At 35.9% G+C, this 16,697-nt stretch overlaps 1 protein-coding gene across 1 annotated transcript in view; it reads right to left on the reverse strand.

The window, feature by feature from the left end:
* ACE (angiotensin I converting enzyme) overlaps positions 1-16,697 on the reverse strand; it is a 44,057-nt gene that overhangs the window by 22,893 nt on the left and 4,467 nt on the right. Inside the window, exons 2-5 of the mRNA XM_026679842.2 lie at positions 5,627-5,794; positions 3,784-3,874; positions 1,265-1,408; positions 116-307 (exon numbers count right to left, since the gene is read on the reverse strand). Coding sequence (XP_026535627.1) covers positions 116-307; positions 1,265-1,408; positions 3,784-3,874; positions 5,627-5,794 — 595 coding nt within the window. The remainder of the gene's footprint in view (positions 1-115; positions 308-1,264; positions 1,409-3,783; positions 3,875-5,626; positions 5,795-16,697) is intronic.

The following is a 16,697-nucleotide window of genomic DNA, read 5'->3' on the forward strand; positions in this document are numbered from 1 at the left end:
TTCCATTCCAAAAATTGCCCACTCTTAGCGTAGAATATGATGGGATATTACGGATTTTCCCAATTCTTCCCTGCCTGATCCCCACTCTATTATACACACATAAGCTTTTTTTTACCCAATAAGTGAGCAGGAATAGGGCCTTTCAGGTTTATGTATTTAGAGCCATATTGGTCATATAGTTTCCTTCTGACATATGCATGGAGATTTAGATAGAGAGGCTCCAACTGATGATAAAGTTGCTCCAGATCTTCCTCAAATGTTGGTGAATCATACCAAGACTTCCAATAAGCCCCAGTATCTTGGAATCCTAAATGTAAAAACAATAGAGTATTCAGCATGAATACAGTTCTTACAATACAAACAAGCTCTTAAAATTATTCATAATTACAGAACATAGTTGTGAACAACCCATCTCCTAGACTTTTCTGCACCAATTATAATATAATTGAACCAGTCCAGTTCTGAAGTCAAAAAATGTCCAGTTCTAAATCCAAAGACAGTTTTTTCAAATAATTTCTAAATGTACTTCTAGTAGGTGTAGGAGAAGGAGTTGCCAAGCTGGAAAGAGAGGAGGTAAAAAGAGGAAACAGCCTAAAATCCCTACATCACTATTAATGAACTAAATCCAATCCTGTTGACTAATTCCAAGCAGGTACTTTTACCAGTTTTACTCTAGTTGATTATTATATATAATAATAATTATTATTATTATATAATTATTATATAATTAATTGGATCTTCAGAAGTGGACCTTATCTGTTGCACCTGACATTGGGCTCTTGAGAATGGCCAAATTAACAAGTCAACCTCAGTATATCAATAATTTCTTATGCTGGCAACAGTCTTACCAACTTTCGGTAGTTTCTCATATGAATCTGAAATAGCATATTTGATCCCTCTTTTTATAGTGATCAGGGTCAAGCACTTGATTACATGTATGCCATATTCTTGAATATTTTTTAAATGAATGCAAAGGTGTTGAGACTAAAAACACAACAGATATATTGATCAAAAACTGTTAACTCATAATAGTTTCATTTTGGAATGGCAATAAATGGAAAATAAAACACAATTTATTTAAAAAAATATAAGAGTAAAGGTCCATGAAGGTGGGTTAGATTTATGGAGGGTTATAATATGCCTCTTTCTCAATGCAATGAGGTTTCTTAGTTTGAATTAAGATGCTTAAATGGTTCTTCAGAAAGCAGATTTTCAATCCAGGCGGCATTGATCCCATCCCCTGTCTATGTTTTTAAGATCTCACCATCCATTTTATAGGCTTCATTGCTCAGCGAAACGAATGTTTCATACTTGGATCTCAGAGGGTTGCCAGCAGAATTATGCCACCCTTCCCAGGCGTAAAGCAACATCTTGTAACTACGAGAAGTGGCCATAATTTCTGTAATATCTGAGGAGCATGGAAAAAAGAAGAAACATCAAAGAAAGCATTAAAGGATCACACAACTGAACAAAATTGAAGGGACATCAAAAAGCCACCAGTATTTACACTCTTATATAAACTCTTCTACATATCTATCTATATAAAGAAAAGACCCATTTAGCAAGAAAAATGGTTTACTAGTATCATTAAATAATTCTATCAGGCTAGAGTTTGAAAATTTGAAGAAATGCACTATTCTTCTAAAGAGATATAAAGCAACAGTCTTCCAGCTGAACCCATGTTGCACAGCTGATAAGAACTGGATTCAGAAGGTCTTTCCTTTTCAGGAAGTAATATTTTTCAACATCGTTGTTGAAGTGACTAATATTCCAGAGACTCTTGTAGCTATTAGATCAAAACCATCATTACTTTTTGAATCCAGTGTCTAGATTCTCATCACTGATGTCATCTCACTTGTTCCAGATGTTTTCTTTCTACATGCTCGTAAGCAACTTTCTACTTGAAGTTTGGGATCCTGATAAAATACAGTGAGAAGTAGCATAGCAACACGAAACATCATAGGCAAGGAACGAATCAGTGCTTGCAATTTTGCAAGCCTTTTCAGAAAGTCCCACCTATATATCCGCTCTGGTATACTGTATGTGCTAATGTACCGATTATGTATTAATAGAACAATTATAGGTAAGCAGCTTTGTTCCCTACCTTAAACATTAAAGGGTTGCTATCAGAAAATTGTTAGAGAAATTACATAGGTAGGAAGAAGGATTGTTATTGTTTCAAAACAATTGAGATTATATTTCAGAAATGAAACAAATAACTGGGAGAAAACTGCAGAAAACTGCAGTGAGACAGATCTGCATATCTGTACACCTGGAAAACAAAACAACCACTTCACAAATACGTGGCACAACATAGGAGAACAAACCTATCAGCATAAGATTCAGCGATTCACCTCCATTTGAAAGACAAAGGCCACGCTTTTGGAGATAGCAAAGTCCACATTCTGGACAAAGAGGACCGTTGGTTTGAAAGAAGGGGTAAAGAGTGTTAAAGAGGACTACAGGTAGTCCTCGACTTACAACAGTTCATTTAGTGACTGTTCAAAGTTACAACAGCAATGTAAAAAGTGACTTATGATGGTTTTTCACACTTATGACAATTGCAGCATTCCCTTGGTCTTGTGATCAAAATTTGGATGCTTTGCAACTGTTTCATATTTATGATAATTGCAGTGTCTTGGGATCATGTAATTTTTGCCATCTTTTGACAAGCAAAGTCAATGGGGAGGCCATTTAACAACTGTGTTACTAACTTAACAACTGCAGTGATTCATGTAACAACTGTGGCAAGGTCACAAAATGGGGCAAAACTCACAACAAATGTTTCACTTAACAACATAAATTTTGGGATCAAATCTATCTGAATATTAAAATTGAACAGCCTTCTCTCCACAGAGTGAGAGGGATATGACACCCCCTGTCTCATATGTACAACATGAATTGTAGCAGGCCCACAACCATTTACATTCTGATTCATATGACTCTGACAGTCTCAGAGAACTATCAACCAACCCTCAGAGTGCTAATGACCAGATGACTGCAAAGAATATAAATCTTTCCATTCCCCACTATTTAGTCAGAGCTGAAGAAGTTTCTTGGATGAGAAGCAAAACATTCCCAAGGAAAAAACCAAGAAAGTCCTGTTGCCTTTTTGCCTTCGGGGCAATAATGATCCAGACGATTGAGAATTTCCATAGATAGTAAGAGATAGTGGCTCTCTTTCTATTCTCTAATTTGGCTTTCTTTTTTTTACGGTAGATATTAGTTGATTCAAAAATAGAGACTAGGGTTTCCAAATTAGGAAATACTAATTCTGAATTGGTTATCAATGGGAAAAAAAACCCTATTTGCTAACAGTATGCTAGCTTCACAAACATTAGTATAATAAGGTAATAAGTTACCTTTGAGTAATTGTTAAAGACTGCAAATAGTGATAATGTAACCACATGACATTGTAACTGTTATAAATGCACAGAAGTTGCAAGGACTCAAATCAAAATCATGTGACTCCAGGATGTTGCAATGGCTGCAAGTTTGAAGACAAGTTGTACACCTACTTTTTCAGTGCCATTGTAAATGTAAAAAAAAATCAACGAACAATGCAATTGGTAAGGAGTACCTTCATGTAAAATGTTATGTAATTAAAACATATAGGTTAACTGTGGGCAGTCTCAGAAGCCATAATATATTATAAATCAATTTTACATTCATATCCATGTATAATTATGTTAAGGATGCTCTCATGGTCCAGAAAATAAGAGGAATCATACAAAACCTTTGCAAAGGAATGAGCTGGGCTAACATAGAGAAGAAAGTACATACCTGGCTCTAAAGCCCAGCAGGAGTCCTGGTTTGGTGGACAAACCTTGGCAGTGGAGTAGATGTTGTCCATCTCACTTAGAATAGTATTATACTGAAATAGCATTAAAAAGTACAGGTTTGAATAACAATCTAATTTTACAACATGTATACTATATAGTCTACAGGCATCAGTATTACCATAGATACTTCCCTAGGAACCTGTCCCTGTTGAACTTTAGGTAATTGTTTTTATTTTAAATATGTAATTAAAAGGTGTCACAATAAAGAAACAAGCTTCCAGATTAGTTTTATGGTTAAGGCAAGAAGCTGGGATTTCTAGTCTTGCCTTAGGCACAAAGCTGGATGGATAACTTTCTGTGAAGTTAGGCAATGGCAAGCCAATTCTGAAATCTTGCCAATAAAACTGCAGAAACCTGTCCAATATGTCAAGAGTCAAGATGGAGTTGAAGACACCAAATATATATCACCCAGGATTTTTTGGAGGGGTGGGGGAGGTAGAGGTAGAGGTAGAAAGGTAGAGACAAAGACAGACAAAAAAATTATTTCAAAGACAGAAGATTTTCTGAAAAAACTAGGCTTTAAAGATTTCAAGTACAAGCAGTCTGATGAAGAGGAATGTTCTGGATTATTTAAGAACACTTGATTCCCTAGAGAACATTTGGTAATTTGAATTTTGAAATAACTATGGAATAATTAAACAAACATTTTAAATTTCAAATGAATGTGAAGAGGCAGCTGGAACAGGAAAGTAAAATAATATAAAATGTTTTTTTTCCTCACAGAAATAAGTAGTTTGGAATGTATGCATCAAGACTTGTACTGAAAGAATCTGAAAAAGTGAAGATGCATACCGACTTGGCTATTGCAATGAAGTGGGAAAGAAGCCCAATCACCAAAAAATAAGTTACAAGTGAGGGCAGCAACAGGAAAAGAATGTCAGCTTCTGGTGCAGGCAAATATCTAGAAAGTTACTGGAGAAAATTATTATGAAAGGAAGCTAATTTCTGAGTGAGCACTGGTTTGAAAGAGAGGAGGAGAAGGGAGGCAATAAAAACAATTAAATGACAGAGGGAGGTGACTGCACAGGCTGCAAAGAATACAGATGGGGTTTTTTTGGGCAGGGAGGACAATTTAGTTGATCAGTGGGAGACCATTCAGTCTTCCAGATGTATATCTTTTGTAAGTTTTGTCTTTCAGTTAAACAGAAATACGGTAAGTGGGGTAGTATCATATTATTTAGCTAGATAGAGCTATGGCTTCCCACAATCTTTTTAATGCCCTTCAGTGCAAAATCAGAACTCTATTTATATTGACATTATTTTGTTTGTATATATGTATGCAGTTTTAAGACAATCTTGAGTTCTTGACTCCTGGCAACTTTGTGAACACTGTATATGTTTCTTAGCAACACTGTAGAAGTGGTTTGTCATTGCTTTTCTCAGTTGACATTCTAGCATCTTTTTTGTTTGTTTGCTTTTAGAAATGTGTCACTGGGAATGCCTGTAACACGGAGCATAAACCAAAAAAGCAAGTGCAGCTTTCTTCTCATGTATGCACTCTGGAGTCAGAAATAAAACAGCTAATTACTCTTCAAATATATGAGAATGCTTCCCTCATAATCACTCAATACAGCCAAGACTGGAGTATGTTATTGTGAATATTACCTATGTACTTTCAAAATCCTTCATTTAATTCACCCCCTCAACCTTTTCCCCTCCATCATTGTTTGGAATGGATAACTTATCTAAGATTATCTAAGGATCATTTCTCCCTTAGCCTAGAATTTTTTTTTTCTCATTGCCACCTCAGAATTCACCCATCTTTCTAGAATACTGATTCTTACCTTTTCCCGTTTCTCCAATGGTAAATTGGAAGGACCCAAGATCTGGATGGAGCTGATTATTTTCTTAAGTTGTGGATCACTAAAGTTCTGCCAGATGTTGCCATAGTAGTCCTTAGCTTTTTTCCCCCAAAGTTCTGTGAAATTTTGCTCCTTCAAAGAAGCCATTATCTGTAATAGAAGAGGAAGACAAAGACATTTGATACATATGTTAAACTTTATTTGATTTTTTTTATTTATTTAGTATTTATTTGATTTGTCAATTGCTTACAAGATACAGGTATAAGAATAAATATAGTTTTGAATACATGAGATAGACACTTATAAGAAAAATAAAAAAACAATAGGACAGGGACAGTAGGCACGATTAGTGCGCTTATGCATGGGCCTCTTAGGAAGGGTGTGAGGTCAATAGTAGACAGTCTAAGGTTAAAGTTTTTGGGGTTTGGGGAAGAAACCACAGTCAGGTAGAGTATTCCAAACATTGCCCACTCTGTTGCTGAAGTCGTATTTTCCACAGTCAACCTTGAGTTTGTATCTATTGTGTGCTCTTGTATTGTTATGATTGAAGCTGAAGTATTCATTTGCAGGTAGGACATTACAATGTATGGTTTTATATACTATATTTAGATCGGACCGGAGGCGGCGTTGTTCTAGGTTTTCTAGGTCTAGAGTTTCAAGTCTGGTGGCATAAGGTATTCTGCAATGAGTAGAGGAGTGAAATATTGTGAAATATTTGTTGTGAAATATTTCTGGACTTTTTAATTGTGTTAATATTAGATACATGATATGGGTTCCAGACTGATGAGTTGTATTCAAGTAAGGTCTAGCAAATGTTTTGTATGTTCTAGTTGGTAGTGTGATATTACCAGAGAAGAAGCTACATAGGATTAGATTAAGAACTCTTAACGCCTTTTTGGCTATGTAGTTACAGTGGGCTCTAGCACTTAGATCATTTGAGATGAGTACTCCAAGGTCCTTGACAAAGTTTGAATCCTCAACAAGGTCTTGACTGTTCAGCTTGTATTTTATTTTCTGATTTTTTCTGCCAGTATGTAAGACAGAGCATTTATTTGTTGAGATTTGAAGTTGCCATTTGATTGACCATTCTGATACATAGTCAAGGTCTTTTTGGAGGGTAGTAGTATTGTCTGTGGTGTTGAATAGCTTTACATCATCAGCGAAGAGAATGCAGTTGCTCTTAATATGATCACAGAGGTCATTTATGTAGAGTATGAAGAGAGTTGGTCTTAAAACACTGCCTTGGGGGACACCACTGTTGACAGGTACAGAATTTGATAGGACGCTCTCAAATTTGACCATTTTTGTCTGTTTGACAGGAATGCTTCTATCCAGTTATGCAGGTATCCAGATATACCGTAAGATTTTAGTTTTAGGAGTAGTTTGTCATGTACCACTGAATCAAAGTCTTTACAGAAGTCTATGTAGATTGCTTTGCCCTGATCGAGTTGTGTAGTCCATATGTTTTTGCAGTGTAAGAGTTGCAGATTACAGGGTAGTTTTTTTCTGAAATCAAATTGTTTATTAGAGAGAAGGTTGTTTGTCTCTAAATGGCGGATAATGGATTGGTTAATGATTCATTCCATGACTTTACAGGTGATGCAGCATAAGGAGATTGGTCTGTAATTTTCAACTAGGCTGGGGTCTCCCTTTTTGAAGATGGGGATGACCGTGGCTTGTGACCATAGTTTTGGCAAGGAGCTGGTCCTGAAAGATTTTTCAAAGATTATGCTTAGAGGTTCAGCTATGGCAGTGGATAGCTTTTTTAAGAAGTAGGCACATATTCCGTCCGGTCCAATAGATAGGGATGGTTTTAGATTGCACAGTGCTTTTTCAACAATGTCTTCTGTAAAATTGATATGTATTGGATCATTGTAGTTGTCTGTGGTTCCACTAGGAAGTACTGGGCTTGATCCATTGCTGTTTACAAATACTGGGCCAAAGAATGTGTTAAAGAGGTTTTCCCATAGTACATGCTTGGAGAAGTTGCTGAATCACTTTTAGAACTGTGGAAGAGTAAGATGCATGCTGCTGATAAGAAAGAATGCCTTAAATATACTTTAGTGTTTTAAACATCTAGGCTAAGGATTTGTGAAAATTTGGCAGCAAACAATATAGAGCATTTAGCTCTTTAGAACCATAGGGATGACAAGGCAAAAAAGCAAACCACAACTCAGAATGGGCTTAATTAAAAGACATTAAGGGATTTATTATTTTGGAACGTATTAAATTTTTATTTACAAATGATTCATTTTTTATTTCTAACTTTTCTATTACTACGTGGCAAGACCACATTACTATATTTTAATTAGCAACCAGAATACTGAATGCTGGTGCTAGATTAATCTATCAATTAAAACCAATGGCTTGTATGTGTAGTTAGCATAAAATTGGATATATTCCCTTGAAACAGTTTAAATCCCCCATTGATGTGAACTGCCTGTAATGCCTGAGCCAAACCACAGAGTAAAGTAAGGCATGTCCTGGATTAACGCCATAAATTGAAAGAACATGAGATGAGCCTAATTCAGGCCAAAGTGTTCCCTAATGTAGCATTCTGGGTCAGACCACTGAAAAAGAAGGATAACTGGATTTTCTGATCTGGAGTCCAGAAGAATCTCTAGCTGGAAATTTTGAATGATCACAACTTATGTAAGTGGCTCACCCATTATATAATGCCCACATGATTAAATAATGATATGCAAACATGGCAAATGCAGTTGGAATGGAGCAAATAGTCCAAGGTAACTTATTAAAGTGAGCCAAGCTACATTTTTATGGTGGAAAAAGGCCCTCAAAGCTATTAGCCAATCTGATAGAACAGAGAGAACCTTTTACAACCAAGAATTAATCAGTCATGAAGTTTCTTCTCTGCAAATATTAAGCAAATTAATGTATCTCAACATTCGGTCTCTGGATATATTGTCACTTAAAGTATGTGGAACACAAGATCTTTTTGGTATAGATGGGCATACTATTTTCTCCTTAAAAAGAAAGTCTTTTAATAGCTTCTCCTCTCATTAAAATAACTTCCCAAAGTCTTAACTATATCTAAGGAAATTAAACAAAAAAAGAGGGAGGGGTATTTTGAGGATGAAAAATTCCTTAGTTGAGGACATCTATTGCTGTAGCCATTTCTATAAATATATATTTTTAACTCTTATCTCACACAGACATTTTATGGGATAAAATTTCTTCAAATAGCATCTGCATGTACCATTTCAATGCAGCAAGCTATTCATAAAAAGATGTCTTCAGATGATTCCAGCTATTTCCAATATATAATCAGATTAAATATATTTTACATAGATAGTCTCACATAAGTAATCAGTCTTCTTGCAGCATATATTTTAATCCTAAAGTAATAGTAGTTTTCTTCTTTTTAAACATTTCCAACCTATTCTAGCTGGATTTGAGTATGTTGGGACACAATTCCCTTAAGAAATGCTACATGGATTGCTTTTGTCATTCATTTTATTCATTGAAAGCTACAAACTATAGCAATCCACTGCTTTTCTATTTCTGCAAATCTATTATGAACCTAGCCAAATCATTGTCCAAAAAAATAAAAGAACCTGGAGCAAGAATAACTATCAAGTAGAAACTCCATTAAATTCACACCAATAAATTAGTATTTGCATCATGACATAATATTAGTTTAGCACAGTGATTGGGAAATAGTGAAAACATTCTGAAGAAGGCAATTGAAAACTTTCTCTGGAAATAAAAATACTTGGATGTGCCTATGAAGTTGTCGACCAGTTGTCAAATTTGGTCAATTAGATTAGTAAATTTGGTAACTTCTAAATGTTTGGGTTTCCAGTTTCCATTGATCCCAGCCAATGGGGAAAATGGAAAGGGATTCTGAAAACAGTGGCCTAACCCATCTAGATAGCATCAGATTATTTATTCCTGTTGTGGTCCATCCACAGAAGATGTACAAGAATTAAGATAGCATAGCAATTGCAGCTCTAGAGAAAGCTCCAAGTGAGTAACTTTTTCTGGTGAAGTCTAAAATTATTCTAATATTCTTGCCTTTCTAGTGTGAATCCTTAGGTAAAGTTCCTTACTATGTATTAGGGCAGGGGTGTTAAACTTGCGGCGTCATATTTTCATTACGTGATGTATCACAACTTTTCCCCCCTTTGCTAAAATGCAGGTGGGCTTGGCTAGCAAGTAATGCATCTGGCCCACCGGCTGCCAGTTTGACACCACTGCATTAGGGGATCATCATCACACTCAGCTACCAACAGGTATGTAGATATGAAAAACATCTATATACCATTCAAAACACCAAAACGAAAACAAAAGACCCAGACATCTCCTCACCAGCTATCAAACCCAGATGAGCAGAGATTAACACCAAAATTAATATTAGACCAACAAGAAGTGAATAATACCTAAATCAAGCAGCTACCAATTCAGACAAACAAGCTAAAGCAAGCAGAAGCCTAATCAAGGAACCACCAAGATCATCCACACCAAGATTGGCTGGTCCCTTCTACAATAATGATTTTACCTAGTTTGGTAATGAAATGTCTGCATGAAAACAACCAATCTCAGAGAGTACCAAGAACCCCACAGTTCAACCCTTAGTTACAAATATTCTCTTCCATCAGTATCTCATGTTTCTTGCCATTGGGTATGCTCTTGATCCAAGATGGCACTGCCGACAGCTGCCTCTGTGAAATACTCTCTAATGGTTTCTTTATTTTTTATTATTCTCTGCAATTCACTACGAATTTCATACAAGGCCATCTGCTAAGAATTAAGCAATGTTTTTTTAAGGATCAGCTTTCTGTGTCCTCACCACCACCACCACCCCTGTCTTTACAAATGCAGAAGAGATTCTAACTCAGGAAGAAGCAAATTTCCCGAAGCAATGGATTACCACAAAAAAGCAGAGAAAGAGATGGCAGAAAAGGAGACGAGGTAAAAGAGTGGGAAATATGAATAGACTAAGGAATAGGGGGGAACCCGTCTCCCTTCAATCTTTCTGACTAATTTACGTTCACTTGCTAACAAGATGGATGAAATACTCCTTTTAAATAGATGCAATCCTGATATTTACAACTGAGCAGCTCTCTGCTTTACTGAAACCTGGCTAAATGAGGAAATTGATAACAACAGCATGTATATCCCAGAATTTCAGATAAAAAGAACAGACAGAATTGCAGAGTCATCAGGTAAAAAGAAGAGAGGAGGCTTACGCTTATATATCAACAACAGCTGGTCTGGTCTTCCTGTTGCATCAGAGCTAAATCTGCGATTGTGCACGGTTTCACTCCATGCTCCCTTGTTGAAGGGTCCCGATTGGGACTGGAGCCACCCTGGAGTGGTTGTAAAGAAAGGGGGATCTATTGGAGGGTTGAGGGGAGCTGTATCTCCCTTCCCTGACAGGGGAAAACCACTCTGTAGATGAGTGGCAGTGGTGGTGGAAAATGGCCACCAAGAAGGCAGGAGGCAATCTGGGAAAGTAAGACTGGGCTGGAGTGGAAAAACTGTGAGCGAAGTATGAACCAGGTGCAACATATGGAAAATAAGGTACCCTGGAGTTAAGAAATAAAGAGATTTTTAGGAACAAAAATGAAAAGAAACTACATAGTTAGGAGACCTAGAGATAATGGGTAGATGAGGAATAGGAAAGGGGATTCTGCAAGGTAATATGTTATGGTATACAAGAATATAGACTTTAAAATTGAAAAGACTGGAACTGATTTTTTTTGGGGGGGTTCTTTTTTTAAGGATTATGGCTAAATCACATATAGCTCTAACTGGAATAATTGTGGAAATGGGAATTCATGATAAGAATGAAAAGTGTAAAGAAGAATAAAGTTAAAATGAATGATAAAGATTGTAATAGAAAGATTAATATCAGTTTCTATAATTAATTGCATATACTAATACTTCAGAAACAATGATTTAGAATGCAATTGAAGGAAAAAATACCATGTGGAATCTGACTTTGTGTGTGTGTGTGTGTGTGTGTGTGTGTGTGATATATGTAGTAGTTAGGAGGCTATTAATCTAGAATGTGATAATTAAAAAGTAATTATATTATGGTAAAATTTTATTATTAATTAAAGGGGAGTAAACTGAGGAATGTATAAGTTAAAATGGTGGCACACTCGAATTGATAATTAAAGGGGGTAAATTTTTTCTTGAATTATTAGAACTATGATGAAATTAATTGAGTAGTGAATGAAATAAAAGTATGTGATAATATTGCAAATATGTCAGATAAAAGTATATAAGTATAATGAATATAGCAATGAAATAAGAATTTTAGATACCATTTTAAAATAAGATATGAGAATATTTAAAGAAAAATGAAATAAGCTATGATATGAATTGAAAATGAATATAATAATTGTGATGAATATAAATTATGAAATTGATTATGATAAAAGAATATGTAATCAAGGCCACATTTGTATTGAAATGTAAAAACCTAGAACCATATTGTTCAACAAGAGATGTTTTTAAAATATAAAAAAATAAAAAACTTATTTATAAAAAAAACAGCTGGTCTCAGGATATAACTATAATCTATAAATTCTGTGATGAAAACTTAAAGTTTTTACTTATCAACTGTAAACCATTTTATTCTCCACATGAGTTATCCTCATTTCTCCTAATAGCTGTGTATGTTTCCCCACAAGCTTGTATAAACAAGGCATTATGAACTCTTGCTGATCAGATCATGGAGGCTGAAGCCAAATACCCAGATTCCCTTCCCATAATTTTAGGATATTTCAACAAAGGCAACTTAAAGAAAGAGCTTCCAAAATATTTTCAGAATGTCAATTGTCCCACTAGAGGCAAAAAAAACTTTAAACCATTGCTACACAACACTAAAAAAAAAGATGCTTATCATTCTTTACCACGAGCAGCTGTGGGACACTCTGATCACTGCATGAATTACCTTGTACCTGCCTACACACAAAGACTTAAAACCACGAAACCAACAATTAAATCAGTGAGGACTTCAACTGAGGAGGCAAAGCTAAAGCTACAGGCTTGCCTTTATTGCACTGATTGGAATGTTTTTGAAGATACACCTGCAGAGTTAGATGACTCACAAATACTGTAACATCATATGTCAACTTCTGTGAAGACCTATGTGTACTGACCAGAAACTTGTGAATATACAGAAACAATAAATCTTGGTTCACAGCTAAATTCAACCAGATATGTTGCTCCAAAGAGGAAGCCTACATTAAAGGTGATAGAATGCTGTACAATCAGGGCAGAAACATATTAACAAGGGACATCAGAGCAGCAAAAAGGAGCTACTCTGAAAAGTTAAGGAATCAGTTCTCAACAAATGAACCAGCAAATATGTCGAAAACTCTTAAAAATATCACTGGCTTCAGGAAACCTCCTTCCCAGGCTGAAGGAAATCAACAACTGGCAGATGACCTGAATGTGTTCTACTGCAGGTTTGAAAGGAAACTACAGCCACCTATCTCCACAACCCCCATCTCAGACACACCAACAATAGCCAAGCTTCCCACAACTGATCCCAACCCATTGGGTTTACAACCCCTGGTGATCACAGAAAAAGAAGTGCAAGATCTATTTCACAGATAAAAGCCAGGAAAAGCACCAGCCCCAGACAAGATAACTCTTTCTTGCCTAAAAGTCTGTGCTGACCAATTGGCCCCCATTTTCCCTTAATCTTCAATAAATAATTGGAGATATGCTATGTTCTTTCTTGCTATCATCCCAGTGCTGAAGAAGCCCTCCATCAAGGAACTGAATGACCACAGACCAGTTGCTCTAACATCTGTAGTTATGAAAACCTTTGAAAGGCTAGTGCTGTCCCACCTGAAAACCATCATGGATCCGCTGTTAGACCCCCTGCAATTTGCATACCGAGCAAATAGATCAACAGATGATGCTGTTAATATGGCTCTACAACACATCCTACAACATCTTGAATCTCCAAAGACCTACGCAAGGGTCCTCTTTGTAGACTTCAGTTCAGCATAGCCCCCCCCAAGGCTGTGTGCTCTCTCCACTTCTCTTCTCCCTATACACCAATGACTGCATCTCAAATGATCCATCTGTTAAACTTCTGAACTTTGCAGATGATACAGTGATTGGTTTAATTCGAGACAACAATGAATCCACATACAGGCAAGAGGTTGAACAATTAACCTTGTGGTGTGACAGGAACAATCTGGAACTGAACACACTCAAAACCGTAGAAATGGTGGTAGACTTTAGGAGAAACCTTCCTATACTACCACCTCTTACAATACTAGACAACACGGTATCAACAGTAGAGACCTTCAAATTTTCTTGGTTCTATCATATCTCAAGACCTAAAATGGACACCTAACATCAAAAACATCATCAAAAAAGCACAATAAAGAATGTTTTTTCTGCGCCAACTGAGAAAGCTCAAACTGCCCAAGGAGCTGCTGATACAGTTCTACAGAGGAATTATTGAGTCTGTCATCTGCACCTCTATAACTGATTTGGTTCTGCAACCCAACAGGACAGACACAGACTTCAGAGGATAATTAGGACTGCAGAAAAAATAATTACTACCAACCTGCCTTCCATTGAGGACCTGTATACTGCACAAGTCAAAAAGAGGGCTGTGAAAATATGTACAGACCCCTCACATCCCAGACATAAACTGTTTCAACTCCTACCCTCAAAACGACACTATAGAGCAACTATAGAACAACTAGACACAAGGACAGTTTTTCCCCGAACACCATCACTCTTCTAAACAAATAATTCCCTCAACACTGTCAAACTATTTACTAAGTCTGCATTACTATTAATTACTCTTAATCTTCTCATCACTCCTATCATCCATCCCCTCCCACTGTGACTGTATGACTGTAATTTTGTTACTTGTATTCTTACAATTTATATTGACTGTTTCCTAGTATGATTTGATTGCTTATTTGTACCTTATGGCTATATTAAGTGTTGTGCCTTATGATTCTTGATGAATCTTTTCTTTTTAAGTACGCTGAGAGCATATGCACCAAGACAAATTCCTTGTGTGTCTAATCACACTTGGCCAATAAAGAATTCGTTCATTCATAATGAACTAGAGCTAGCTAGAGCCCACTACAACTACATAGCCAAAAAGACATTAAGAGTTGTTAACCTAATCCTACGTAGCTTTTTCTCTGGTAATATCACACTACTAACCAGAGCATACAAAACATTTGCTAGACCAATACTCGAATACAGTTCATCAGTCTGGAACCCTCATTACGTATCTGATATTAGCACAATTGAGAAAGTCCAGAAATATTTCACAAGAAGAGTTCTCCACTCTTCTACTCGTTGTAGAATACCTTATGCCACCAGACTTGAAATTCTAGAACTAGAAAACCTTGAATTACGCCGTCTTGGTCTGACTTAAGCATGGTATATAAAATCATACATTGCAATGTCCTACCTGTCAATGAATACTTCAGCTTCAACCATAACAACACAAGAGCACACAATAGATACAAACTCAAAGTAAACCGCACCAAACTTGATTGCAGGAAATACGACTTCAGCAATAGAGTGGTCAATGTCTGAATACTCTACCCGACTCTGTAGTCTCTTCCCCAAACCCCAAAACTTTAACCTTAGACTGTCTACTATTGACCTCACCCCTTTCCTAAGAGGTCTGTAGGGGCGTGCATAAGCGCACCAACGTGCCTACCGTCCCTGTCCTATTGTTTCTCTTATTCTTTTATTTTTCTTATATGTACCCATTTCATGTATTCACAACTATGTATACACTTATACTTATTATCTTGTAAACAATTGGCAAATCAAATAAATAAAATAAATAAATAATACTTCAGACAAATCTGTTTTGATATAGCTATCTGAGAGGGGAGGGTACTAATGCAGAATGCCAATCATTATTCTTAGTATTCAGTATCAGGAATTGGATTCTATTTTTCAGCTGATAGAGCAGTGGCCCTTGATCAGATTGCTTCCATCTTCTCTACCTAACTCTTTGGTTTCATTGCTAGATTTTCCCTTTGGTTTTATCCTTTCTGTAAGAAACCCATTAAGAGACCATACATTTCCAAACATTTTGTTCTCATTTTCAGAGTTGTTGGCAAATGTTAAATCAATTCGTCTCTATAAATATTGACTCTCAGATGTACTTGTCTATGAATCCTCAAAAATAAGCTATTATCTCCCCACTCTTCTCAGTTGTCATTTTTTAGCTTTCTCTAATGCTGCCTATACGAAGCATATCTCAGAATTGAGTGCCAAAACTTGCTGTTTGTTGAAGGAAACATTTTCAATTAAAATGTTCCTTTTGTAATTCTATTAAATAAAATTAGGTATGCAAAAATTTTGCATTTAACTAGGGGGAAAAAATCACTGACTGATTTTTTCTATGAAGCTACTTCTATACTCTTTACATTTGACATTTGAATTAGAACTCTAGTTCTGTATAGTATATGCCTATTTCAAGATTAAATGTATAGTATATGCTAAATAATTTAACCACATTCAAAACCTTTAAGGAAGTACAGGAAAAAAAGATCAGATCAGAGGAATTGCAAAGTTATTCTCAAAGTAATTACTCCTAGTTCTTACATCTTTCTGGAAATATAGGACAGAGTGAAGCTGTTTATGGCTATGCATGCATAAATAATACACAAAATATCTTCCAGACTATTCTGATTGTTGTTTTAAAAAAACCCATGGAAATAGAGGACAATCTGTAAACTGCCTGAGTAAGGCAAATTCTATCAGTAGATATTAGAATCATAGATTATCTGATTAAACTGTAAACGAAGCTGAATTTGCCAAGGTTAGGCAATTATAAACCAATTATTAGTTGAAAACTGGAACATTATTTTTACCTTTTTCTTGCATCTATGTCACAGGAGAAAAATAGTAAAGGAAATGCAGGTATGTGCCCTTATTACAACCAAGCATAATAGGAAAAAATATGTTTATTGGCCCTAGTTAATGGTACATTCAATGAATTCAATGTTGAATGTACTTTTGGACTAAAATGCTATCCTGCTTCTATGCCAAGAAAAACTAAATTGTACAA

Source organism: Notechis scutatus, chromosome Z, assembly GCF_049901735.1.
Source record: "Notechis scutatus isolate UNSWTSFEM ecotype Mainland chromosome Z, rNotScu1.2, whole genome shotgun sequence".
Classification (NCBI taxonomy): Eukaryota; Metazoa; Chordata; class Lepidosauria; order Squamata; family Elapidae; genus Notechis; species Notechis scutatus.